We start from the raw sequence: 27,978 nt of genomic DNA, 5'->3' as shown, positions 1-27,978 counted from the left end.
CCTTTAAAACACTATACAAAGTAATTAAAGTTTTATTGAAGCCTTATGTGCCAGACATTGACCACACTGAGGCGTAAGGCACCATCCCTGCCCTTGAGGAGCTCACAGTCTATATAAGAAGGCAAAGAAGATGCCAAAAAATGATTCCCACAAAGATTCAGGGGCAGGAGGCAGAGCCCTCAGACCCCATCTCTCCTATTCCAGGTTGACTGTGAGAAAGCAAATACGAAGCTTATCACTGTCTCTCCCACCTTCTCTGGGACAGCTCTGACTTCCCTCTGACCTAGGCACCAGGAGAAGACCAGGGAGAGACAAAGATGAGGGGGATACAGTTGCTGCCCTCAAAAAGCTGGAACACCCTGGCAGGATATATACAATGGTAACTTTCTGTCCCAAAGCCGCAAACCAGTGCAGCAAAAGCTAGGGAGAACAGGGGCTGGGCCAGCCCAGTCCAGTGGTGGAAGAGGGAGTAATGGGAAGGGAGGGTACCCATGGCCAAGGAAGTAGGGCAAGAGGTAGAGAAGTTCATAGTAAAGTGACAGCAGCCACAGCCAACAGAAGAGCCACCCACCCCACTGAAGGAGCTGCAGAGTCTTTATTAGAGGCCCCATCTTTTATGGGGTACTGCCCAATATTTCTACGGTCTTGGTGGCCGTAGGTAGATTCCTCCACCTGGGAGGTCTCAGGTTCGACCTCTTGTGGAGAAGTCTGGTTGGCTGGGGCTGGGGTGGGTTTGGTGGTGGAAGTGGAGGACAGGGCTGGGGTGGGTTTGGTGGTGGAAGTGGAGGCCAGGGCTGGGGCAGAAGTACTGACAGAGTTGTTTGCAGCCAGAGTGGTGGACGGAGGAGGGGGCAGCAGGACAAGGGGCGGGAATCGAGAGGAGAAATAGGTCTTGTTGCGGAGGTCCGAGTTACAGCGAGACCCCTGGCAGCAGGAGCCGCTGAGCGTGAACCCTGGGCCTGTCGCCGAATCCCGGGTGCAGGACTCATCCTGGACGCAGCCCCGGACAGGCAAGGATACAGTCACATTAGCTGCAGGAGGGAGACACAGGTGGGTCCGTGGTTGGAGGGAGGGGGTAGGCACAGCCAGAATGAAACTTAGGGGCAAGACAAGAGCAAGAAGACCCAAAACAGGGGACAGAAGGACTCTGCATCCATTAAACCCAAAGTCTCAATTAGGGCCCCACTTTGAGAAACACTGTCCCACTGTCTTTGGCACACGGTGGACCACATTTCCCATAGTACTTTGAGAGGAAACATGTGTAGGATGAACTACAAGTCCCACAATGCCTTGGAAGAAAGGTTTGAACTGGGATACAACACCTCTCACACGAGGAAAGAGCAGAAGACCATTGCCTCCCTCTCTCTCCCCCCACCCCTCACACCACCCCCACCAAAATTCAGTCTTAGAGTCAGAATTACATTTGCCATAATACACCTGGCAGAGGATGGAATTTGAAGAACACGTCCCATGGTTCCCTGAAGCAGAGGCCAGGAGACTGAACTACATCTCTCCTAATACTTTGGGACAAGTGGGGACACTAACCCTTGAGTTTTAAGGAGTCAGAACTACACTACCCACGATGCCTGGGCAGAAGCTTGGAGGCTTAAATACATTTCCCATTACACATCCTCCCATTCTGCACCTGGCAGGCCTCTATGAAAACTGTTATTTCCCCAGAAACTCTAGGACAAAAGCATTCCTATTCCCGTGCTATACTGGGAATAGGACTGCATTTCTCATGATGCTCTAGGACAAGCCACGAATGCGCTGAGGTGGGGGAACCCTTTGGGTAAAGGGCTACCTACCACCCATGAAGCCTCAGAAAGGCTACCACAACCTGTGAAGGCCCGGTGCTTCGAGCTCACTCACCTGCCGTCAAGGTGACGTTGCCGTCGAAACAGCCCTTGTATAAGTGGTCGCTGGCGTTGTAGCACCTCACGACGGGCGGCGCCGTACCCTGGCACTCCTTGCGGCTCAGCCCCACGCAGCTGTAGCACTCGACCCCATTAGGCTCGTAGTCACTCTCATTGCCTGCGAGGGGGGCGGGGAGGAAGGCAGGGGTCGAGAGAGTTCAGGAAGCACAGCCCTGCTCCGCGTCCCTCCAGCCCACGTCTCCGCCCCTCGACGGACACTCAGCTCAGCCTATAATCCCGCCCCAGGGCGTGGCCCCGCCCCCAGCCCCTACGGAGTTCTCCCGCCTTCCCCTTGTGACCGCCCCTAGCCGCTCAGCCCAGACATGGCTCCGTCCCTGGGCCTGCGGCCCTGCCCCCACCGACCTGCGGGGATGAGTGCTCGCGAGGTGAGGTTGAGCTTCGCGTTGCAGCGGTCCTGGGAGCATTGATGCAGCTGGACGAAAGCCAGAATCCCGTAAAGGTCCAGTCCGCGATCATTCTTGCCGGGGAGTCCCGAACCGCAGCCCCGCACTGCCACCGAGAATTGCCCGTGGACTGCGGAGAGGGGAGGGGGCGGGGTCAGAGGGACGGGGCCTGGAATAGACCGGCACCAGAGGATAGGCCAGGGTGGGAGGGCAAGGGCCTCAGAAAGAGCCGATCCGAGGGGAAAGAACAACAGACCGAGGGGCGGAACCTGAAAGAGAGGAGTCTGAGGGGACAGACAGGCTGATAGACACTGGACACAATCGACGCGGGAGGGCCAAGAGTGGAGCTAAGACGGGGCACGACCATAGGGAGTCGGAACCGCAGAAAGCAGCATCAGAAGGAGCTGAGACCGACAAAAAAGGCACAGGATCAGAGACGGATGGGGCCTCCTAGGAGCTGTGGCCGCAGACAGGGGCGGGTCAGAGGGGCGGAGCCTCAGCCTAGGGATTTCAGGAGAAGACCTCTAGAGGGATCTCCGTCACCAAGGGCCCCATTGGATGGGGGAGGCTGGGGTGGAGAGGATTCTGGCAGGGACAGAAGTGGGTGGGGAGATCTCAGTGGTCCAGGGGAAATGGATAGGGTGTGCCCTTAAAGGAGACGAGGTCCCAGAGCTGGGTTCTCCCAGTTCACGCCACCCACGCGCAACTCTCCGTCCTCATCCCTCTAAGCCCTAATGGCGTGGTTGTGTCGAAGGGCCCACGCCAGGCTGAAAGGGAAGGATGGGGCTGCGTTCAAGGGGGTGTGGCCAAGTTCAGAGGGAGGGGCGGGACCATAAGGAGGAGGGGCCCAGATGGAGGAGCGTAAAGGAGTACGCAAGGACCCGGAGGCCCCACTCACTGGACTCCACCGCCCCTACGACCTCTGTGCAGACGTCCATGCCTGGCGCGCACTTCACCGTCTTAGTCTTCTGCGGAGAGCATCCGTCATCGGCTTTCTGCACGCAGCTGTAACACTCCAGGGCCTGCGCTCCTGGGGGAACAGAGGCAGGTAGAACTGAGCTATCCCTACTGAAGCCTCCTCCCCCAAAGGAGAAATAGTCGTTCCCACTCCCTCTGTCCCTGTGCAATCCTATTGCACAACCTTTTCCAGGGCGGGGTAAGGAAAACCTAGCCGCAAGTCTGAGGCCAGGAGATACATTGTGTCCCTTTCCGTCAAATGTCCTATGCCTGCAGTGGGAGCATCTTTCCCACAGCCCTTTATGCCCAAGGTGGGGGATCCCTGCCATAGACGGGGGTGGGGGGACTTCTTCCTACAGTTCTCCACTCAGGATGGGAGAATTTTACCCACATTCAAGTCAGCTCGGTGAGGGATCCCTTCCCACAGCCCCCCGTCTGCTTAGGATGGAAGAAATTTTCCCACAGTCCCCTCTGCCCAGGGTAGGGAACCTTCCCGCATCCCACCCCCTCCCCCGACCCCTCTGCCCGGGATGGGAGATCCTTCCCACAAGCCCGCTCTGTATGGGGTGGGGGAACCCTCCCTAGAGCTCCCACTCTATCCCCTCCGCCCCCTTCCGGCAGTAGACTCACCTTCTAGAAGCAGCAGCGGAGGCAGCAGCAGCAGCCAGCCCGTTGTCCAGATCGCTACCCGGGAGCCTGCTTTCCTGGCGGGGTCCATGGTTCCGTCCTGCTCTCTCGGCTTCCACCCTAGTTGTGCCGCCTCCCAACCCGGGTCCTCTTACGTGAGCCCAGGATGAGTAACTTCGCCCCAGGCAACCCTGGCCTTGCGCAACCGGGCCAAATCAGCCTCAGCTGTGGGGCGCAACACCCGCCCCTGGATGCGTCACCCACCACTGCCAAGGAGTGAAAGGGCGGGAGTCAAGGTTCCCTGGCAGTTCCCAGGAGAAAGTCTGTGTGTTTGTGGCGGTGGGGAGAGGCTATAAGGCTCACACAGAGGGTCTACTCAACATTCAACACTCAGTAAATGTTGAATGAGTGCAGGCTTTGGGCCGGGTGATGCTGGAGACTAAACAACCAGCGCTGGTCTTCACAGAGCTCACAGTCTGATGGGGGAGACAGATATTAATCAAAGAATCATACAAATTGTTATTTACAGCGAGGACAACGAAGGAAGAAGTGTAGGGAGCTACAAGGAGGTGTGGCGTCTACAAGTGGGGGCTGGTCAATGAAGCGTCCCTGAGGATGTAAATCATCCAGGTGCCTTACGATCTTAAAGACCTGGAGGTTTAGCCAGTGAAGCAGGTCGGGATGGGGGCAGAGCACATTGCAAAGCAGAGGGGTCAGCACGTGCAAAGACCTCGGCTGGAAGCAGCATGGACCCTTCGAACACAGAGAGGAGAGCAGTGTACCTGAAGCTCCTGTACCTGGAGCTCAGGAGTGAGGGGGAAACTGAGGCAAAAGAGGCCATTCCAGGCCCTGAGGAGGGGTTTGAATTAATTCTGAGAAAGATGGAGAATGTTTCACGGGGTCTACAATCAGATTTGCTTTTTAAACTATCAATCTGGCAAACGATGCAAAAACTTATCAAGAAATGAATTCACTAATCCCAGGGAATTATGCAGCAATGAAAACGGGCCAACTACTGGCCTGGGTGCCAACGTGAGTCTCAAAAACTTTATGTTGGCAGTTCCCTGACAGTCCAGTGGTTAGGACTTTGCCTTCCAATGCAGGGGGTTCAGGTTCAATCCCTGGTTGGGGAGCTAAGATCCCACATGCCTCGCGGCTAAAAAACAAACAAACAAAAAAACTGAAACATAAAACAGAAGCAATACTGTCACAAATTCAATAAAGACTTTAAAAATGGTCCACATCAAACAAAAATCTTAAAAAACCCTCAACTTTATGTTGAGCTCAAGAAGCCTTAAACAAGTAGAAGATACCATGTGACTCCATTTCTATGAAGTTCTAGAACAGGCAAAGCTAATCAGTGGTGATAGAAATCAAAATAGGGGTTACTTTGGGGAGGGCATTGCCCCAAAGGAGTAATAGTAAGGAACCCCTACTATCTTCATCTGGGTGGTAGTTACACATGTAACTACAAACATGTTAAGAATCGACAAGCTGTACGCTGTACATTTTCCATGTATGCACTTCACTGAATGTACACTATTCTTACCAAAAGAAAAGGGTCGGGGAGGAGTGCCATTGTGGCCTCAGTAAAAAAGGAAAAGAGTAGAAGGGGCAAGAGAAGGCCAGGAGTCCGGGGGCGGGGAGCAGGGCAGCCTCCCAGGTAAGAGAACAAGAGCCTCTCTCTGATGGCTGGGAGTTGGCTGGCGGCTCACAGCGATGTCTGGGTGCTCTGCTACACCCCTGCACCAACACATATGGGGCCACACTGTGACCGCGATGGAGTGAGACACAATCAGGACCACTGCCTTCTATGTCTGAACACAGGAACAAACAAGAACACTGTGCAAACCACAGAATGACTAAACATCCACATATATAAGTGATTGCTTGTATTGGGTTGGCCAAAAGGTTCGTTTGGGTTTTCTGTAAGAGGTTACAAAAATCCGAATGAACTTTTTGGCTAACCCAATGTTATGTATTATTTATATTATATTATTATTTAAACTACAGCTTTAGCCTTGCTTTGTTTCTCCTGACTCACAGATAAGATTCACCTATGGCAGGAAAAATAGCGGCTGTGTTCATAAAGGTTTTATCTGTTCTCTGGACCCCACGGGGCACCCCCATCGCCAATAATGACTAGCACCTCAGTCACCTAGGTTGGGTTGCTTGTCATCATGCTGAAGCTCAGAGAGAGAAAGTGAGTGGCTGTGAAGTCATTCAACACTTCCCCCTACCTCCCTGCCTCCCAGCCTTGGAATCCCAGCCTCACTTATGGTTTGCTGTGTGACCCACTTAAGTGTCTTCACCTCTCTGAGCCTCTGAGGTGTCTGTTTTATAATAAAGGGAGGAGAGTCTTTCATGGTGGAGTGAGGCAGTGGACAAAGTATTAAGTCTGGAGTCAGACAGACTGAAATTTTACTCCTGCCTCTGCCATCCTCTTGCTGTGTGACCTCAAGCAACTCCATCTCCCTCTCTGAACTTCAGCTGCCTCCTTTGCCAAACAGGTCTGAAACCCCCTGTCTCCAGAGGGATGGAGTGAGGCAGGGCTACAATTCTATTATTACTGTGCATTCAGGAGCAGGAGGCCCTTCAGGTCCCAGCCGTGTGGGAGAGTTTCAGGGAGGAACCCCAACTGGCCAGACCAGAAGATCTGGTGTCTTGGGAGGGAGTGGGACCCAGGGTGGAGAGTCTCCTCTTGCTCAGGCCTGCCGAATCCCGGGTGCTGACACCAACCGCCACCCCCCCCCCCAAACCTGGCCCAGGACCAGAGAGCAGAGGGAGGTTTAAATACCGGACCTCTACTTAAACCTACTCTGTGACTCTCCCCAGCTCCCTCCACAGGGGTCACTGCAAAGAGGTTTAGAATTGGTTCCCCAGAGAGATGAACAGAGGAGTCAGTGTGGAGGCACCGGGTCCCCAGCCCTGGAGTTCATGCCAGGGCCTTAGACAAGCCTGGGGCCATTTCCACTATGGGTTTCGTGTCCCCCTGGGGAAGGGCAGGCTCTGAGCCCAGTGATGTTCCCAGCCTGCCTCAGACCCACTCCTTCTGGGATGTGCTGTCTGGGATGTATCAGAGAAGGGGTGGGGTCAGGGCCCGGGCTGGCTACATAATTTGCGGGGCTCAGTGCAAAATGAAAATATGGAGACCTGGTTCAAAAGGCAGGAAGGAGTGTCATGAAATGTACTAAAGTAGAAATGCTCTTTTCCTTTCTTCCTGCATCTCTCTTGACCCCATACGGTGTCTAATGTCATCTTCCCTCAGGCACAGGGATACTGGTGGGGCGAGCACAGACCCTTACAGGTGTCTAGAGACCCTGCCCCACAACTAAAGCAAACTGGTTGCTGGGTTCCCCTTCCACCAGCCGCCCGCCACCGTGCCCCACCTGAGATGCCAAGAGGCACAAGTGCCTGGATTTCCCGTGAGCACTCAGGCCCCTGTCGGGGCTGGAGGATGGCAGAAGTCACAGGGCAGAGGCAGGGAGGGGAAGGCAGACAGAACCTATTCTGGGGAGGTGGGAGATGGCAGTTGTGGGACCTCCTTAGAGCTGAGGCTCCAGTCCCCCCAGCTCAAGCTCCACACCCTTCAGACTTCACTTACAAAACACAAATTCAAATACAAAATTAAGAATTTCTGGATGGCAATCACAGATGATTAAAGCCAAGAGGGCTCTTCTGAACATGGGACCTGTCAACTGCACTAGTCACATGCCCGTGAAGCTGGCCCCAGTAAGGGCACAGTTTGCAGAGGGGCTGAGGGATGAAATGATCCAAGAATCCAGATGCCTCACACCTGGAGGTAGAGGCCAAGGAACACCTCGGGTCCCCAAGGGCCTGGGGGTTAGAGTGTTTGCATTCCGGGGTTTCAGGAGCACATCTGGATCCTTAAGGAATCCTGGGATGGGACACCCAGGTCCTGAAGAGATGGGAACCAGAGGGACTGGATGCCTAGTTCCAGCGAGGTTTAAGGGAGGAAATGAACTGTACCACACAGTGACAGCCTAGAGTGGTCAGGGAGTGGTCCTGTAGTTGGGGAGCTCAGGGGACTGTGGAAGCCCACCAGGGATCAGGGAGAGCTTCCTGAAGGAGGGGACACCTTAGGTGAGATGTAAATGATGGAAAGTTCTATGCCTGTCGTTCACCATCGCCCCATCCTCAGCGTCTTATCAATTTATTCCCTCAACACCTAGTTTGCCTACAGGCCATTTGCTGTGTGCCAAGGACTCAGTAGTGATGGAAATAGCCCAACCCCTGCCTCCTGGGGCTCCCGCCCAGCACGGGAAACACACCCATCAAACGAACGGATGACCCAGAGTAGTCAAAGCTGTGATGGGGAAGGAGCAGGCAGAGTGATCGGGGCTGGGATGGGAAGCCCAGAGGGAGCATCTGACTCAGCCGGGAGAATCAGGGAAGGCTTCCTGGAGAAGGAAACATCTGAGCTATGACCTAAATGATGAGTAGGGTGGAGTGGGGAAAGGTGTCTTAGCAAAGGGAACGTTACATAAAGACCCACAGGTGAAAGGATAGCTTTTTTTTTTTTTTCTCTCCACTTTCATGGGATGAAATGTGCCCTCTGGTGCTGGGGACACAGCCATGACCAGGACAGCCCTGGCTCTGCCCTCAGGGAGCTCCCAGTCCGTCAGGACATAGATCCATCACCAGTGATGACGCACGATGTTCAGGAATGGGACAGGAGGGCTCAAAGGGGGGGTACTTGATCCAGCTGAGGGAGTCAGGAAGGGCTTCCTGAAGGAGGGGACATCCCAATTAAGACGCGAAGAATAAGAAGCTAGGTGGTTAAGGGAAGGGCAGAGGGAATAACATATGTCATGGCCAGGAGGGCAGGAGCCTAGGAGTTCCTAGAAATTGCCAATAGCTCAGTCACGTCCAAAAGGGTGGAAGCAGGCGGGCCCACAAACTGAAAAAACAAAATTGCCACAAGACTAAGGACGCATGCCTCCCCACACCCCCGCCCCTCCCAGCCATGACCTTGGGGTTGAAGGTCTCCATTCCTAAAGGGTAGAACAGCTAAAGGATGCATGCTCTCCGAGGTACCCGTAACTCAGATGTCCTGCCTAGGGGTCGAGGGGCCCCGTACGCCTGTGCTGGGAACCTCGGCAGTAACCACTGTTTTTCCTCCAAGTTTAATTCAGTATCACAGGAGCACCAATAAATAGTTCCTTCCCGTCCCCGCAATCTTCCTCCCACCCAGGGCAGAGCGTCAGCGGCTGGCTTCCGGTCCGGGAAGACACCTGCGGCCCAGAACTGCGCAGCTCAGACCTGCCGAACCGCCGAGCCCACAAAATTCCCGGGAGAGTTCCAAAGGGTCTGGCCCAGGATTTCCAGCAGTGGGCGTGGCTGCGAGGCAGCGCGTGCGGGGCAGAGCCTCGCTGGGATGTCTTCCTGAGAGGGTATGTTCACTCAGGGGGCGTGGTTCTCGTCCGCCGCTGTCACGATGACGTCCATCCAGATGCGCATGGCTTCTGGGCTTGGCGCCGCCATGTAGAAAAGGCGTTCGTAGGTTTTGATACAGAACGTTAGGCGAGGGTTCGGGCTCTGGAATAAGAAGCGGAGTGGAGATGGTTATGAGTCCACCCTAGTTGGAATCCCAGCCTTGCTATTTATAGGCTTTGTGGGGTTGGGCAAGTTATTTAGACTCCCTGAACGTTTCCCCATCTGTCTTCCTAAATGATGCTACCTACTTCGTTGGGTTATGAGGATTAAATAAATTAACACAGGAAGGCGCTTAGAATTATGGGAGCAAGAGGAATTCAAAAAGAGGATGGGGGCTTCCCTGGTGGCGCAGTGGTTGAGAGTCCGCCTGCCGATGCAGGGGACACGAGTTCGTGCCCCGGTCCAGGAAGATCCTACATGCCGCGGAGCGGCTGGGCCCATTAGCCACGGTCGCTGAGCCTGCGCGTCCGGAGCCTGTGCTCCACAACGGGAGAGGCCACAACAGTGAGAGGCCCGCGTACCGAAAAAAGAAAAGAAAAGAAAAAAAAAAGAGGACGGACCCATGTCCCAATCCCCCAGCCTACCTTCTCCTATATTAGAAATAAATACAGACATTCAAATTTCCCCTCCCCCCGAAATCTAGGTCCCCCTGGTTTGTAACTGGGAAAAACCTAGTGTCTACAACCTATTTATTGAGTACCTACTTGCCAACCCTGAATTAGGTAAATCCTTTACGTCCATTATCTGTTTCTAACCTTCTCAACTCTGAAGAAATGGGCTAAAGAGTGCCGATTCTGCAGGTGAGAAAACTAAGGCTGGAAAATGGAAGTCACTTTCCCAATGTCCCACAGCTCAGATTCCAGCCTAAGCTCTAAAAAGCCACAGTTGCTCTCCAGAGCTTTCTAAACATTGTATCAGTTTCTGGCACTGCACTTTTATTTTTTATTCATTTTTATTTTTTTGCATTTTTATTTTTATAAAAGTTCCAATTCCTGCGTTCTCTGGGGAAAAATAAATATGATAAGACACCATGGGGCCCATCACCATTTGGCAATGATGGGCAGATGCTAACGAATGATCGTCTCCTTTAGATGCTCCCAGGCTGCCTCAGTCCTCACCCTGCCCAATTCAGACATTTATTCTCAACTTGGCATCTGCGTTTGCCAAATTTCTGCTCTAAAACTTTTGTTCCAAGAAAAATATCAGTGGGCTGAGAGCCAAAGACTAAGCTCTTAATTTTTGGTCCCTGCAGTGAAATGATCTGTTGGTTTCCTGTGCTGGATGGAGTACCACTGGATGGAGTAGGGGCTGTGGGTGGCCTTTCCCAGAGATAAGATCAGGCTTGACAGCCGGGGCTCCAACCAGGAGGGCAGAGCAGCAGCAAGCAGGGGCTTCACCTTGAAGGCACAGCGTAAGTGGTCGTAGTAGACTTCCTCAATGGCCTGGAAGTAGATGACGCCTTTGAGCTTGGTCTGTTCTTTGTCTGATGGAGGGAGGTGAGGGAGAAACAGAGCCAGTGAGAGGTGTGTATGGTGGGGGGAGCAGGGGAGTCACTGGGCCCAAGTCCTGAGACTGGGGTTGGGGTGAGGAACATGGTGGCAGAGTCTGTAGGTCCCTAAAGTACTGTGGTTGGGAGGTGAGTGCATGTTGACGGGAGACTAGGAGGGAGACTGGTGTGGTGACTGGACAAGACCAGAGAATGAGGTCTGGGGAGTTGGAATCCTAGGTCCCCTAGTGCCTTGGCCCCTGAGAAGGGCAGTGACTCAAGGAGAGATTCAGCATCATTGATGCTCCTAGAGAGGAAGGAGGAGGGGCCTGGAACCCTAGATTTGTGGGCTGGGCACTGACTGTGCTCCTCTAGGGTACCTTAGGAAAATGGGGTCTGGGGAGCCAGCGTGGTACAAAACTGTTACGCACGTTACGGAGGAGAGCTGGATCACTAAAGGGGAAAGGGGCTGGGGATCCAGACTCGTGGGCCTAAGAGAGAAGGGGGCTGAGGGTGGGACTCCTAGGTTTCTGGGGTGAAAGTCTGTTGTGGTTTCTTCCAGGGTCCTGGGGGCCCGGGTCCCAAGGCAGCCAGGGTGGGCTCACCTGTGTAGTAGGCCAGGCGGCGGGCCTGGCGGTCAAAGCAGAACCACCGCTTCCTCCAGGTCTTGATGCGGCCTCCCATCTTCACCAGGGGTCCGCGGCAGTAGCCCCCAGACACCCATATGTGCGGGCAGCTTTCCGGGTTGTGGCCCCAGCGTTCCAGGTGTTGCCGGAGATCCAAGACCCGAGGGTCAGGAGGGCGGGACGGGGCTGTGGGCGGGGCCTGGGAAAGCAAGAGAAGGGGGCAGTGACTTCATGGGGTGGGGGGGGCAGGTCCTGCAGCCTGGACGCCCCCCGAGGGGTGCTGGTCAGAGTAGCTCAAGTATGAGGCCCGGCACAGCCTTTCATTAACAATGACGACCGAGATGATATCTCCAACAGCTAAAGTGATTAACTGACACTCTGCCCAGGGCTTTACCAGCACCCATTCCTTGACTCCCCGCGGCCACCCTCGGGTCAGGGCTACGATGAGGCCCATTTTCAGATGAGCACCCTGAAGGACAGAGAGAGGAAATAATCCACCCGAGGTCACACAGAGCTTCTAAGTGGCAGAGCTGGGTGGCAAACTCAGGGCTTCCTGACCCTAGCGCTTACCCTGAAACACCGGAGATGTGTTAGAGAAGTGATGGACCCTGGTGGGACCCTCATCTACTGTCTCTGTAAAACAGGGACCAGATAGTGATCAATAAATGAGAGCACTGTTTCCATTATTATTATTACCTGTGCTAACAGAACACTTTATAGGTATAATCTCTGTGTCCCCTCAAACTCTCTTCAAGGGGTAAGTACATCATTGTCCCCATTTTACAGATGTGGAAACCAAGACTCCGAGAGGTTAAGTCACTAGGCCCAAGTCACACGGCCAGAGCTGACGAGCCAGGACTCCCCAGGCAGAGTGTCATCTCAGGAGGCCATAAAGGGGAGAAGAATGAAGGTGATCAAAGTGTCTACTGTTACAAGGCCCAGCCTGATCATACCTATTCTTCCCAAATGATCCCTGCAAAGAATGGTATGATCCCCGTGGTCACACTGAGGCCTCAGACTTCAGCATGCAAGGGGACCCCCTAGGGATTTTGTTAAAATGCAGACTGGGATTCAGTCATTCCGGGGTGGGGGTCTGGGGTGAGGGTGAGGTTCTGCACGTCTAACAAGCTCCCAGGGAAAAGGGACGCCGATGCTGCTGGTCCGTGGACCACACTCTGAGTATCAAGGGCTGAAAACACTGAGGCAAGGCCAAAGCAAGAATGGACGAGAAACAGAGGTGAGACTCATTGGATGGAGACAGGGGAGAATGAGGAGGAGGGGAAATGGGGAGGAGCCGGGGAATGCACAGGAGGGCAAGGGGTGCTTAAAAGGGAACCCACCAGGGCTACCCTGGTGGCGCAGTGGTTGAGAGTCCGCCTGCCGATGCGGGGGATGCGGGTTCGTGCCCCGGTCCGAGAGGATCCCACGTGCCACGGAGCGGCTGGGCCCGTGAGCTGTGGCCGCTGAGGCTGTGCGTCCGGAGCCTGTGCTCCGCAACGGGAGAGGCCACAGCAGTGAGAGGCCCGCGTACGGCAAAAAAAAAAAAAAAAAAAAGGGCACCCACTGGGTCATCTCACCAAATCCACACGGTAACACTACTACTGATCACCATGTATGGAGGGTCCCACTCTGTGGCCGGCACTGTGCCAAGTGATCATCTTGTTGCCTCTGCAAAACAACCCATTATTGCCCCCATTTGACAGACGAGGAAACTGAGGCTTCTAGAGAGGAAGTGACTCACCAAGGTCACCCACGTAGGATGTGGTGGAGCCGGGCCCCAATCCAGGACAGCAGGGATGGGCTTGGGGCTGTCAGCTCCCCCACTGCCCACCCGTGTCACCTCCATGGAACGCCTGCCCCTCTCAGAGCCTCAGTTTACCTACACTGAAACTACACTGAAACTCGGCGGTTATCACAGCACCCTCCACATGGGGCTGTTTCACGGATGAGCTCGCTGCTGTCAGGCTCCCTGACCTGGTGATTCCACTTCCAGGTGCAAATCCTGGAGACACACTTGCTCACGGGCACAAGAGCCGTTTAATAAATGATGATACTACACAGCAGGAGTGCTTCATTTTTAATGAGGTAGAGCTTATGCCTGAAACCAGAGGGCCCCACTGCCCTTCCCAATTTATTTTATTCCTGAACTCTTATCAGCACCTGACGTGCTACTTATTTTACTTACTGACGCTGCTTTTTGTCTCTCTCCCCTGCTAAACGCCAGCTTCTCCAAGGGCAGGGATTGTCACTTTGGTCACTGCTATATAACCCAGGGCCTAGCACGCAGTAGGCCCTCTGTAAATACTGGGTTGAAATGAATAAGAAAATGCCAAATGGTTGAGAGAACCAAAAGCAGTTGGGAATGATGTGCTCGATTACAAGGAAAATAAATTCACCAAATATGGTTTGATCGGTGTATGTAGGAAAGTATTAAAAAAAAAGATTTGAACGCTTCTCTGTGATAGAAAACACCTGCACTTCCGGAGGTAAGCTGAGGGGAACTTCACTTTCCCCAATTCTGAAGTGTCTGTTATAACGAAAAGTATTCAGGTTCTTAGTGTAGGTAGAAATAAAATTTTAATAAGGAGCTGTCTGCTAAATCCAGAGTGTGAGAAATTCTACAGGATAAGTGACTTTTCCCACGAATTAATGGCATTTTTTAAAGCAGGGAGGGAGGACTCTACCTCAGGGTTTTAAAAGACATTTTAACTAAATGCAATGTGCGTGCTTTGTTTGGGTCCAGATTCAAATAACCAACTATAAAAAGATATTTTGGAGACAATTAGGGAATGTGAATACGGATCATGTATCAGAAAGTTGCAGAATTATTAATAATCTCATAAACTATGACAGTGGAATTTTTGTTATATTAAAAAAAACCTTATCTATTGGAGATACATAATGAGATATGGATGAAATGCCTGGGATTTGCTTGAAAATACTCCACTGCAGAGTGGGAATTAGGTGAGTATTCAGTACAACAAAGTTGGTAAGTAAAACAAGATTCAATATTGATGATCACTAGGGCTGCGTGGTGGGTGGGTACATGGAGGTTTATTATCTGTGAATACGCTTGAATATTTCTATAATCAGAAGTTTTTTAAAAGAATCAAATAAATAAAACAAAAATTCAAATAATATTTAAAAGCCCCAGCTCGTGGTTACCCTCATTCTGCAAAAGCTGCTGACTCTGACACCGGCGCCCACTTACAGAAGAGGGAACCCAGGCACAGAGAACGGAGCATGTCACCCGAGGACACGCCACGAATACAGACGACCCTGATGGCAACAGGAACTAGGCCTTTCGAGTTCCCCTTCCACTTGCCAAGCCCAGGATACTTTCCTGTCCCGTTGGAGGAGACTGACAGGGTGAGATAAGACAGGGCAGAGGCCAGGGTGGCAAGACAGACCAGGGCAGTAGTGGTGGGGGAGGGTTAGGGGCGGGACTGACCATGATAGCAGGTACAGGGGGGTCTGAGGCACCTTCCGTGCTCCTTCTTGTCCCTTCCTGTGAGTGCAGAAAGAAAACATCAACGAGAATGCTAACCAATAATAAGTGGGAAAAACGTACTGGGTTCCTGGGTCCTGAGGGAGGAGGGGTCAGGGGCCTGGACTCCTGGGTCTGAGGGAGGAGGGGCTGGGGGCCTGGATCCTGGGTCTGAGGGATGAGGGGTCAGGGGCCTGGACTCCTGGGTCTGAGCGGGGAGGGGCCGGGGGTCTGGATCCTGGGGCTGAGGGAGGAGGCAGGGGCTGCCGTCTCACCCTGGCCTGGAGCAGCCGCTCCCTCTCTGCCACAGCCCGCTGCAGGAGGTGTTCCATACGGGCAATGTCCAGGTGGAGGGCCCCACAACTGGGAGCAGAGAACAGAGACGCGCAGGTTACAGCAGCCCGACTTCTTCCCCCCATCTCCCCACCTTCTCCCTGATGTCTCACCTATTTCTGGGGCCACAGTTCAGCAGCTGATAGAGGGGGTGTCTCCCGGAGTCTGTGGCTGAGGGCGGGAGGGCCGAGGCCTCCAGGGCTCCTGCGGGGAGAAGGGCTGGGGGGCTGGGATGCTTCCGTGTCTGATCCCCTCCACCTCTCCCCCAACAGAGGCAACCAGGTTCCTCCGTCCCGTGCTGCAGGGGGGTGGTTAATGGGGGAAGAGCCTACGCAGGGGAAGGGTACGTACTCACCAGTACAATAGAAGGACAGAGGCCGGGGGGATCCCCTCTGGCTCACTCTCTCTCCCCTCTTCCGGGGCAGGCTTCCAGTCCTCTGGAGGCCAATGGAGCCCTGAAAACACACAACGCCCACGCACACAGGAAAAGATGCTCAGGCTCCACCATGAAGTCGGAGAACCGCCAAGTAAAACCACCATCTCACTGGCACAGATCAAAAAGCCACTGTAAACGTGATGCTGAGTGGAAGCAGCCAGTTACAAAGGACCACACAGTGTAACGTCCAGAATGGGCAGACCCAGGGAGACAGGAAGTGGGTTAGCGGTTTCCGGGGCCTGGGAGGAGAGGGGAATCGAGGGGTGATGGCTAAAGGTATGAGGTTTCTTTAGGGATAATGACTATGTTCTAAAATTGATCGTGGTGATGGCTGCACAACGTGGTGGCTAAAACCCCCTGAATTGTACGCTTTAAACGGGTGAATCGTGAACTATATACCTTGATAAAACTGTTGAAGAAAACCCCAAAAGCCCGCGGTGTTGATGGGAGTGTGCGAAACCCAGGTGTGCTCCCACAATGCTGGGGGCCGTTTTATTGCAACAACCGTTATGGAGGCCAGTTTGGCTCCTTTTTTAAAGTCAATGAAAAAAAAAAAAAGGAAAGGAAAAGAAAAACAAACAAAAACAGAAAAGAAAATCAAAATGACAAATGCATAGGTACCTTTGAGCCCCAATTCCACTTCTAGGACTATATCCGTGGAGACACTCAGACATGTGCAAAATGACCTGATTTCAAGGTTAATCCCCAAAGATGCCCGGAGACCACCTAAGTGCCCATCAAAAGGAGGCAGGGATAAACTAGGGATCATCTGCATGGAGGAAAACTCCAAAGCATATAAAAAGGAGGAGGATGCTGTTTATATGAGACAGAATAAGAGGGCTTCCCTGGTGGCGCAGTGGTTGAGAGTCCGCCTGCCGATGCAGGGGACGCGGGTTCGTGCCCTGGTCCGGGAGGATCCCACATGCCGCGGAGCGGCTGGGCCCGTAAGACATGGCCGCTGAGCCTGCGCGTCCGGAGCCTGTGCTCCACAACGGGAGAGGCCACAACAGTGAGAGGCCCGCGTACCGCAAAAACGAGAACAAAAACAAAAAGAGGGGGAAGGTATATACATGACTGTTTAAATACAGAGGATCTCTGGGAAGACGGGAGACACTAGTAACCCTGGCCACCCCTGGGAGGTGAACTGTGTGGATGAAAACAATGGTGGGAAAGGTCTTTTCTCTGAATATCCTCCCATGACCTTTGAACTTGGAACAAAAGGAATATTAGTTTAAAAAAAAATAATAAACACGATAACCAAATGCAACCTGTGTTCCTAGATCAGAAAATATATTTTTTCTTTTTTTGTTTTTTGCTTAAAAAAAAAAAACATTTGTGGGACAATTGGCAAAAATATGAATCACATCTGTGGACTTGAATAATATTGTCTCAATGGTAGCTTCTGAATGTGATTGCTGTACTGTTGTTATGTACGAGAATGGCCTTGACCTTAGGTAATAAAAGTAGAAGTATTTAGGGGTAAAGGGGAATCATGCTTCAGAAAAGAATAATAAACTGTGTGTGTGTATGTGGGTGGGTGTGTACAGAGAGAGAATAAGAAAGCAGATATCAAATGTGGTAAAATGTTAATCACAGAATCTGGGTGACAGGTATGCAGGAATTCTTTCTCTATTCCTGCAATTTCTGTAAGTCTTAAATCATTTCAAAATAAAAGAAACTACCTAAAAATGAAAACAAAATTATTTGAGAGTAATAAAGACAGAAAACTGAAATCATTTCTTAAAGAAAAAAACAGCAAAAACTCTGCCTGGATAATAAAAATAAATAAGTTGCATAATTTGAACACCAGTAGGGATACTCACTGCTCAAATATATGTAATCCACAAGTTAATAATAATACTAAAATAAAAATTGCATTGGTCACCTTGGAGGATGCAGGAGAACCAACTCTATTCTGAAGACAGGAGAATGAAGTGAAACCATCAAGCATTTTCCCTGCATTTCTTACAAAAACCATATCCCTGGGTAACCAAATAATTAATGAAGGCAAGTCCCTCTTTTTTTTTTTTTTGGCTGCACCGCCCGGCATGTGGTGGGATCTCAGTTCCCCTCCAGTCGAAGCTCGGAGTCCTAACCACTGGACCGCCAGGGACCCCCTGGATGTGATTTTCTAGATTTGTATTATTTTAAAACGTTTTTTAGAACAGTGACCAACATTTATCAAGTGCCTAACAGTGTACTTGGCCCTCGGCAGACCCATTTAAGCTTATAAAAGCCCTGGGAGTCGGGAAAGTTTCGCTCTGCTTCACAAAGAGGAAACCGAGTCCCAAGTTCCTGTGGTTCTTCACTCTTTCCTTCCTTCAACTGATATTCCCAGCACTCCCCAGCTGAGAGACTTTAGATTGTTGGCACTGAGGGAAAAGGTGGGTCAGAGAGACCCAAGCCTTGTCTCCATGGCGCTGACATTGTAGGAACTGAATGAGCCATCGTACAAATAAGTGTATCATCAGAAATTGCTATGAGCGAAGAGTGTGTTATAAAAGGGTGATATAAAAAAGGATCACCTTCCAACTGGAAGACCAGGAACAGCCTTCTGAACACTGGACCTAAGGCCCAAAAGATAAGAGCTGGCCAGGGGAAACTCCCTGAGAGTCCAGCGGTTAGGACTCCGGGCTTTCATTGCCAAGGGCCTGGGTTCGATCCCTAGTCAGGGAACTAAGATCTCACAAGCCCTGTGGCGGCCAAAAAAAAAAAAGTTGGCCAGGGGAGACTGAGGGGAAGGGTGTTCCAGGTGGCAGGATCAGCAAGTGCAAAGGCCCTGAGGCAGGAACAAGTATGGAGTGCTGGTGGGTCAGTGCTCCTACAGCTGAGCGGTCAGTACGGGGAGGGGGATGGTGAGAGGTGGGCAGGGGTCAGACCACACAGGGACTTGTGGGCCATGGTGAGGAGACTGGGGGAATCATGGAAGGCTTTTGGTGGGAAGAGCTGAAGTAGGAGGGCTGAAGATCACTCTGGCTGTTGTTTGGGGAATAAATTATTGGGAGACAAAAACTAAAATAGAGAAAACCAGTGAGGAGGCTGGTATAGGGTCACTAAAACCAGAGATGAGGGTGGGAGTGGGTGGAATAAGAATGATGATAATTATAATAATACCAATCGATATAACTCTAATCAGAGTAACTGGTGCCCACGTTACTGAGCACCTGCTATGTGCCAGGCATCAATCACACTAAGAGTTTTAATGCATTAACCAATGAATGCTGTCATCATTCCCATTTTGCAGCTAAGTAATTGAGGCACAGAGCTGTATCTAAGGTCAGCCAGCTAGGAAGTGGCAGAACAGGTACTGGAACCCAAGGTACTCTTAGTCATCACATGATCCTGGCAAGAAGGTATAGAATTTGAGAAGGATTTAATAGGACTTGGAGGGAGAGAGAGGAAAGGGCAAGGAGGAGTCATTTGTTAATCCCTGCATTCATTTATCCACTTGTTTACGGTTTATCTGGCTGAGTAAATAAACACACCCTGGACTCCTCGTGTATCCCGAGGTCCCCGGTCGCTCCCTCTGAGCTGGTGCTAACCAGTCACCCACTTAGGCTCTGAAGGATCCCTGAGAAATCCTCATCTCCCGAAAGGCACAGGCTGTGGAAACAGGCAGCCTGGCTTCAAACCTAAGCTCTGCTGCTTAGCTGGGTGTGTGGCTTTGGTAAGTCACGGCTCTTCTCAGGGAGATTCCCCCTCTGTAAAGTGAGTAACGTCCCGCTGCCCTGCCATGGCTGATGCAAGGATTCAACGAGTGACCTCATGCAAAACACATAAAAGAGTGCCCAGCACGGCCACCAGCGTCCAGGGGTCAGTGTCTGGCCCCCAGGTGACACCCAGGTGCAAGGTGGGTACGGGATCCACGCCGGTGGGTATAGGGTCCACCTGGCCTTAGAAGTTCCATGTACACAGGAGCCAATGACTCAGGTAACACCTCTATAGGAATGGACCCAGCTTCCCACCAAGTATTTATAGATATGCAATTTACTTATAAGGGTCATATTTACCCTAAGTCACGTTGCCTGGCAACACAGCTGACAATCCACCTTTATCAAGCTTCCAGCTAGAAAGTTACAAAAGCTCTGCTAACCCTTTACCCAGATAATAACAGGACCTACTTCTGCAGGTTCTTCTGAGCAAAAAATAAAATTATATATACATAAAATTTCATGAACATGTAATGTATATTATTGAATTGTATATCCATGAAACAATAATTATATAATACTAGTATACAATAATATAATATATATTAGGTTGAAGCACTTCAAACTGTCAGTATTTGACTGTTTCTCACCTCCAAATAATAGCAACTTCATGTGGCTCGAAGGCGTAAGATAGCTTTGAGCAGATCCTGGCCTACGTTAAGCTCTTAAAATTAATATGAATATTGTTAATATTAATTAGTAAGATAATGTCGCATATTATATTAGACAATAGAAACAATTAAATATTATAACAGACAACATTAATTAGATAATAATTGATATTAATTTGTTATTATTATTGTGGGTACAAAGACACACATACATGGATCTTCATAACAGCATTGCTTAAACTGCAAAACAACTCCAGTCACTCTCCTCAGAGGGAGGGCTGGCTCAGTGCCTCCACGTAGAACTGTGTGCCACACAGAAGCTCAGAGTGGTTCAGGGCACAGGCTGTGAAAACAGAGTGCCTGGGTTCAAATCCCAGCTCTGCCGCATGCTAGCTGGTTAAGAAACTTCCCCTTTCTGCCTCAGTTTCTTCATCTACAAAATGGAAAGAAGAACCCAACTTGTAGGGTTGTGGCAAAGACTAAATGAGTGAATCCACGTGAGGCATTTAGAACAGTGCCTGGCACGCTATGAAGACTCCACAAATGTTAACTGTCATTATGGTGGTTATTGTTTATATCATTATTACAGAGCCATTGAAAAGGAAGCGGCAGCTCTAAATGTATCAGTGGAAAACAATCTCCACGACAGAGTCTTAAGCTAGAAAAGAAAAGCCAACTAGTAGCTAATAGACATGTTTCTGAAAAAAAAATTTACATGATAGAACAAGAGCTCCCAATTTCTAAGCGCTGGCCCCCTATCCACACGACTGAAACAAAACTCTTTTCGTTGACTATTCACCCCTACCTCACACGTAGCACTCTGCCACTGTCTACTCTATTTCATTTTAAAAGTTGGTAGCTGGACTTCCTTGGTGGTCCAGTGGGTGACACTCCACACTCCCAAAGCTGCGGGCCCAGGTTCCATCCCTGGTCGGGGAACTAGATCCCACATGCCGCAACTAACAGTCCGCATGCCACAACTAAAAAAGATCCCACATTCTGCAACAAAGATCCCGCAGGCTGCAACTAAGACCCGGTGCAGCCGAAATAAATAAATAAATTAATTAAAAGTTGGTAGCAACATACTCAATAAATGTTTTAACCCATTAATAAGCTGGGATCCCCGGCTTTAAGATCTGGAAGAAAGGATATTCAAGAAACAAGTAGCTGCCCTGCTTTTGGGGAGGGAGTCAGGGGCCAGTGGGGTGGGGGGAGGAGGCCTTCTTATCAATATGCCCTGTTGGGTGGCTTTTAAAATTTACACCTGGGTAGGCACAGTCCCATTTCTCCAGGAGAGGGGTGGGGTGTTAGGCAGAAGAAAGAAAACGAATAATAAAGCTGGAGGCTGATAAACATTAATACCACTTGATCAGCCTTCCCTCTCCCCCAGGCCCACCGCAGAGAAAGCCACAGTTACCAGTGAGACCCGGGGTGATGAGGCATTGGGGGGGCACCTGGAGGGAGCTGTGAACGGAGAAGAGGCAGGAAGAGGTGGTGGCGTCAGCGTGAGCAGTGGGGTCCTGGAGAACCAGCAACTGGCGATCTGTCTTTTGGGTGAACAGGAGCTGTAGGAGAACAGGTGGGGTGGCTGGCCACTGGAAGGATGCTCTGGCCCATGCCTCCAGAGCCAGCCCATTTCTTGGATGGACAAACAAAGGCTCAAGGTCCCAAGAGAGCTGAAATGTGGTCTCGGTGAGGGAGGACTATGGGCAGAGATGGCTGGTTCCCTGAAGAACCTGGAGGCTGGACCTCCTGCGTCCCAGGGGGAAAAGGGATTAGGGGTTGAGAATCGTGGATCCCAAGGGAGAAGGGGGCAGGGGGCCTGGACTCCTGGGTCTGAGGGAGGAGGGGGCTGACAGGTGCATGAAATCCCCATACCTTGGTGAGGGCCTGGCTGGGCTCAGAGAAGTCCTCGCCAGGGGTTCCCTGAAGGCAATTAAGCTTGAGAAGTCTGCTCCGTTCCTAGGGGACAGCAAGACATCAAGGGCTGCCACGCCTCAGGGTCGGAAAGGGCCATCCCAGCAGCTCTCCCTGATGCCAGGAGACACCTGGGGTGCAGGGAGGCAATGGGACGCCCTAGGGGGAAGTGAGGCAAGTAGGACAGGTGCCTGGGGTGAACTTACCTGGGTCAGGGCCTGAAGGGCCTCCTCCTTCTTCTGGCTCAGCCCCCGGCTCTCAGCTGCCATCTGCTCCCCCAGTGACTTGAGCTGCTCCTCCAAGACCTGGATCCGGCGCTGCAGGGCACCCCCCAGAGCCCTGGTTACTCAGCTGCCCCAGGATCCCCAGGCTGGTTCCCACAGAATCAGGTCCTCCTTGAGAGCTTGGGGCTTGTTCCACCCCATAACAGAGACCCTGGCATCTGGGTGCCTGGGAGGGGGTGGGGGACTTAGAGTTAACCTCCGTGGTGTCCTCCTCCCCTTTAGGAGGGTCCAGAGAGACTTGAAGTTGAGTTGGAGGGATGGAGGATCCAAAATCCAGAGACCGAGGAAGACGGAGACCCAGAGAAAGTCACCGTTGCCAAGAACAGAGAGAGAAAGAAAGGGAAAGACAGAGACAAACCAGAAGAGATACAGAAAAGAACCAAGACAGACCCCAAAAGACAGAGATGCAGAGACAAGACAGAAACAGAACAGAAACAGACAGAAGCCGTGAGACAGAAATGGGAAAAGAGACAGTGACAGGAAAAAGATGCAGAAATAGAGGCGGCAAAAGGAGACCCACATTAGAACTTTCTAATCCAAAACCCTGGGAACCTTTGTATTTTTTTTTTTTTGAACCTTTGTATTAAATACAGTCAAAATGTTGCTTTTTCCGTTGGGACTTGTCAGACCCTTGAATGTGAAGCCCCCAGAAAGGACTAGTGAGAGCATCATTTGGGATGAGGGCTTGAGAGGCGGGGAGCCTAGAGGCGAAGATCTAGTGGGTTCAGATCCCAGCTCTGTCCTTTATGAACTAAGTGACCTTGGAAGAGATTACTTGAGCACCTTGACCTTGAGTTTCTTCACTTATAAAGTGGGAAAAAATATTAAGATGTGTCTCCCAGGATTGTTGTAAGGATTCAATGACTCAATATTCATGAAACATTTCGGACCGTGCCCAGCACATGGTAGATGCAACTGGCATTACTATTTTGAAGTACGTGACGCAGGGAAGACACGAGGACAGAGAAGGGAGAGGAGGAGACAGAGAAGGGAGTGGAGGAGACAGAGGGCAACGGCGAGGGAGGCAGGGCTAGCCCGGCCCGACTCACCCTGTGCTGTGCCACGCTGGCCTGGAGTTCCAGGACCTTGGGGTCTAGTGCCCGGGCCCTGGGACTGTCTCGATCCTCCTCCCACTGGCTCTCCCGCTCCAGCTGCTGGAATTCCAGGTCCTCATAGGCATGCTGGGCCACATCCAGCTGTTCCTTCATCTGTGGGGGAAACACAAAAAGGCTGGAGGCCTGGACCCCTAGGAACCAGGAGGGTAGTGGGCTGGGGCCGGGAATCCTGGGCAATGAGGGAGGAGGGGGCTGAGGATCCAGATTCTAGAGTCCTGGGGGTTAGGGAGCTGGAGCCCGAGCTACTAGGTAGGTGGGGAAGCAGAGGACTGAGGGCCTGGATGTCTGGGTCCTGAGTGGCCTGGACACCGGGTCCCTGAGTGGGTCCAGTGGACCCTCACCTCCTGCACTCCCTGCAGAAGCCGCTCACGCTGGTCTTCCGGCTGCAAGTCGAGCTGCCCCTGGGCCTCCCGGAGTCTCTGGCGAAGACCCTCCACACGATCCCGCTCCTGGCTCAGATGCCTCTGTTCCTGAATGAACAACCAGGCTCTTAGCCTCAGCCTGAGCACAGGGAGGGAAACAGAGGCCAGCGGGGGCCAGGGCAGCCAGATCTCAAATCCCTCCCTGTCTGGGGTGTTGGCTCTATGAGGGCAGGGACCCTGTCTGACTGGTTCACACTTACACAGGCCCACCCAGGGCAGGTGTCAAGTAAACAGCTGTTTAAGAAATGAATGAGGGGACAGATGAATGGATAAAGAAGATGTGGTGTATATATACACAATGGAATATTACTCAGCCATTAAAAAAATGAAATAACACCATTTGCAGCAACACGAATGGACCTAGAGATTATCATACAAAGTGAAGTAAGTCAGAAAGAGAAAGACAAATACCATATGATGTCACTTATATGTGGAATCTAAAATATGACACAAATGAACTAATCTACGAAACAGAAACAGACTCACAGACATAGAGAACAGACTTGTGGTTGCCAGGGCTGGAGATGGGGGAGGGATAGATTGGGAGTTGGAGTTAGCAGATGCAAACTATTATACACAGAATCGATAAACAACAAGGTCCTACTATATAGCGCAAAGAACTATATTCAATATACTGTGATAAACCATAATGGAAAAGAATATGATGAAGAATGTATATATATACGTATAACTGAATCACTTCGCTGTACAGCAGAAATTAACACAACATTGTAAGTCAACTATATTTCAATTAAATAAGTTAAAAAAAATGAATGAGGGAATGAATGCAAAATATATCCAGGCTGGGTGATTGATACTGGGGACCCAGAAGGGGGTCTGACCTGGGCCCTGTGCTCCAGCAGGGGACACAGCCAGTTACAGTCTGGGACAATCAGGGCAGTGAAACACAGAGACTGTGGGAACCCAGAACGCGGGGAGCAATTTCTACTGGGGTAATCCTAGGCTTCCTGGATGTGAGGATTTTAAGGTGAGTCTCAAAAAAACAGGGAGTATTTGGGAATTCCCTGGCGGTTCAGTGGTTAGGGCCCCATGCTTCATTGCAGGGGGCATGGGTTCGACCCCCGGTCAGGGAACTAAAATCCCACATGCTGTGTGGCGTGGCCGGAAAAAAAAAAAAACAGGGAGTATTTAGACTGGTAGAGACAGAGGGGGCTGGAAGGGCATTTTGGATAGAGGGGAACAGCATGGAGCAAATGAATGGAAGTTGAAAAGTACAGGAAGTGTAGGGACAAACTCTGGTCAAGAAGGGAGAAGGTGGGGTAGAGGGAAGAGATGGGGAGCACAGGTGGGACATGACAGTGGAAAGGCAGGCAAGGTGCAGCTCACATTCGGTTTGGCCCACCAGGCTGAGGAGCCCTTATCCTGGGGCAATGGGGAGTCATAGAAGGATTGAAAGGATCTAGGTGTGGAATCATCCCTCTGGGAGATAGGCTTGAGGGGCTGAGACCAGCTCCTTCATGAGTCCTCCAAGCAATGAGTGAGGTAAGGTCTGAGCAGTGCAGATGTAAAGGAGACAGATTAGAAAGAGAGGTTCAGGGAGCACAAAGAACAGGACATGGTGACTGACAGGCTTGGGTGAGAGATAAGGAGGCACGCAGAGCGAGGCTCAGGACTCTGACCTGGTGGCCAAAGGGACAGTGAGACTGGGACAGTGTGGAAAAGGGAGTTGCTGAGGTCAGCTTTGGATAAGGTGAATGAGAAGGGGCCAGACTCCTGAGTCTGAGGGAGGAGGGGCTGGGGGCCTGGACTCCTGGGTTAGAGGGAGGAGGGGTTGGGGTCTGGAATCCCAGGTCCTGGGGGAGGAAGGAGCATCTAGGAACCAGTATCCTAGGAAGTGGGACACGTAGGTCTACATTTTGAGAGAGAAATCAGGGCTGGGAGAAATATAGGCTCTTTGAAGTAAATGAAGACTGAGGACCCAGCCCCAGGAAATTCCAATATATAAGGGCAAAGAGAGAGTTTGATAGAATTACAAAGTTACCATTTTCCAACCTATAGTGCCAGCTGGTCCAAGCAATGACCACCAATGGATGTTAAAGCCTTTAGGTAAATAACTATTACGAAGGGATCAGACTGACCTCACTGAGGTCTGGAGGACCAGAGACAATGTCCCCCTGACCCAGCACACAGGAAGCACTACAGCACCTCTGAATTTGACCCAGCCTCTACATCTAACCAACCACCCACTTCCAGGAAGAGAAATGAGATAAAGGACACCCCAGGCATGCAACCGGTCACACACTGACCATGGAACAGAAGACTTGGTTTCTCCAACAAATAGTACAGTAAGCAGGGACCATTAGATGTGAAACAATACACACAAGGCATTTCACCAACTACAATATACTGGCCTTTGGGGGACCAGATTCAAACAGCCAACTGTGAGCTGTTTTTGAGACAACCTCGGACCCATGAAAACTGACTGGAAATGAGACGGTATTAAGAACTTATTAATTCTTCAGGTGTGACAATGATATGGGGATAATGTTTTTTAAAAGGAGTTCTTATCTATAAGATAAGAACTAAAGCATGTACAGGCAATATGATGTCTGGGATTGGCTTTCAAAACTAGGGACAGGGAAGCCAATTGGGGGATAGGAAACAGGAATGGAGGATTAATCCCTGCTGAAGCTGGGGAGCACGCCACCTGGCAGCCCGTCTGACTCCTCTATCTTTGTTGGTTTGATGTTTTTCACAATATGACATTTAAAGAGCAGAGAGAGATGGGGCAAAGGAAGATGAACCAGTGAGTCAGGCCCTAAAGTCATGAACAAGGAGGGAGGAGGGAAACAGGAAGAGGCATAGGCCCACTCCCTGTGCCCTGCCCCCAGTCCAAGGATCCCCGTTTGGGGAATGGGGATAACCTCAGGGCCCAGGGCCCAGAAGCACCACAAGGAATGTCTGTCCAACAAGGAAGAAAACTGAGGAGGAAGACCCAGCAGGGCAAACAGACCTGTTCCCGCTGCTCTTGGACGCCCTTTTCTGAGTCCACCTGCTGCCCCAGCAGCTCCCAGAGGTGCTCCTCCTTGCGCCATACGGCCACTCGCTCCCCAGCCAGTTCACCCCGAAGCAGGGTCACCTCCACCTCCATCTGCAGAGAGAATACAAGGCCTGGAACCCAGAGGCCTGGGTCTGAGTAGGAGGGGGCTGGGGGCTCGGATGCCTGGGTTTGAACGAGGGACCTGTGAATCTGAACGCCTGGATTCGGAGAGAGGATGGAGCTGGGCTCCCGCAGTTGGAAAGGACCGGGAGTCTGGCCCTGTGGGGTTCCCCAATAGTTGGGGGCAGAATTCCCAAGAGGTCTGCAGCCTCACCTGGATCCTCAGTTCCTTCCTCTGACGCTGTAGCTCCCTCACTCGCTGCTCCAACAAAGCCACGCGAGTCAGTGCCTCCAACTGCTGGGCTCTAAGCCGCCGCGCCGCCTCTCGCACCCCTTCCCCAGCCTGAGAGGCTGCGGGTGGCGTGGCCGAGATCTGAACGGAAGGCGAAGTCTCCACCTGCGGTTGAAGAGGGCGTGGTCAATTGGGGAGGACTCGCCCCCTGCAGTCACTAAATAGGTCTGTTCTCCATCCCGAACATCCCCTCAGGCGGTCTGAGTCGGCGTTTAACTCTACCACCAAGTTCTTTTAATTCAAGGAGGGGAAGGTGCAGGTCCAGGGATCGCTTGGCCCCGGGAGGTGGCCCAGGGGCTCGCAGTGCCCAGGGCACAGAGCCGACACTAGGATGGTGTTTCTTTTTCTTTATCCAGTTCCCATACTCTTGGCGTCACGTCTCCGAAGGTCCTGCATCTCTTTCTCTCCCCCCGGGTCTCCTTGAGTCTTTCCCCCTTTTATCTGGGCTTCATCTTCCTGACCCAGTATCTGTCTTCCGTCTCTTGAATCGCTATTTCTCTTTCTCCCTTGGAGTATCTCCGTCTCTCAAGGTTTCTCTGTCTCTCTTTCTGTTTCTCTGAGCATCTTTGTTTCTGAGTTTCTGTCTGTGTCTCTATCCCCATCTCTCTGAGTCTCTGTCTCTGGTCTTTCAGTGTCTCTAACTCTTTTGGGTCTGTCTCTCAGTCTCCCTGTCTCTGGGTCTCTGTCTATCTGGTCTTTCTATACCTGTCTCTCTGTGTCTCTGTCACCCGTTTGGGTCTGTCTCTCTGGGTCCCCCCGTGGCCCTCGCCCTCCGGG

General features: G+C 51.6%; 2 protein-coding genes across 6 annotated transcripts in view; both read right to left on the bottom strand.

Annotated features, from left to right (window-relative positions):
* Positions 1-14: 14 nt before the first annotated feature.
* On the bottom strand, positions 15-4,068 carry LYPD3 (LY6/PLAUR domain containing 3). Its single transcript, XM_032614199.1, has 5 exons — positions 3,908-4,068; positions 3,219-3,350; positions 2,280-2,450; positions 1,873-2,034; positions 15-1,031 (listed from the first exon to the last, which is right to left on the bottom strand). Exons 1-5 carry the CDS (start codon positions 3,993-3,995, stop codon positions 526-528), a joined length of 1,059 nt encoding a protein of 352 aa, XP_032470090.1. The 5' UTR covers positions 3,996-4,068; the 3' UTR covers positions 15-525.
* Positions 4,069-9,035: 4,967 nt separating this feature from the next.
* The window catches only part of PHLDB3 (pleckstrin homology like domain family B member 3), a 19,902-nt gene continuing 959 nt past the window's right edge, over positions 9,036-27,978 (bottom strand). For 2 of the 5 annotated variants that reach the window (XM_032614173.1, XM_032614174.1), the window contains 14 exons: positions 27,124-27,306; positions 26,763-26,900; positions 23,708-23,836; positions 23,301-23,459; positions 22,174-22,284; positions 21,929-22,012; positions 21,505-21,615; positions 15,649-15,748; positions 15,407-15,512; positions 15,236-15,323; positions 14,925-14,981; positions 11,453-11,672; positions 10,759-10,844; positions 9,036-9,463 (listed from right to left, as the gene is read on the bottom strand). In XM_032614173.1, the coding sequence (XP_032470064.1) occupies positions 9,329-9,463; positions 10,759-10,844; positions 11,453-11,672; positions 14,925-14,981; positions 15,236-15,323; positions 15,407-15,512; positions 15,649-15,748; positions 21,505-21,615; positions 21,929-22,012; positions 22,174-22,284; positions 23,301-23,459; positions 23,708-23,836; positions 26,763-26,900; positions 27,124-27,306 (1,707 nt within the window). In that variant the 3' untranslated portion in view covers positions 9,036-9,328. Of the gene's footprint in view, positions 9,464-10,758; positions 10,845-11,452; positions 11,673-12,090; positions 12,107-13,025; positions 13,142-14,924; positions 14,982-15,235; positions 15,324-15,406; positions 15,513-15,648; positions 15,749-21,504; positions 21,616-21,928; positions 22,013-22,173; positions 22,285-23,300; positions 23,460-23,707; positions 23,837-26,762; positions 26,901-27,123; positions 27,307-27,978 lie in introns of those variants that run through there. The other 3 variants (XM_032614175.1, XM_032614178.1, XM_032614176.1) reach the window with 3 other exon arrangements.

Source organism: Phocoena sinus, chromosome 19 (assembly GCF_008692025.1).
Source record: "Phocoena sinus isolate mPhoSin1 chromosome 19, mPhoSin1.pri, whole genome shotgun sequence".
Taxonomy (NCBI): Eukaryota; Metazoa; Chordata; class Mammalia; order Artiodactyla; family Phocoenidae; genus Phocoena; species Phocoena sinus.
This window is presented reverse-complemented; position numbering and strand designations above follow the sequence as displayed.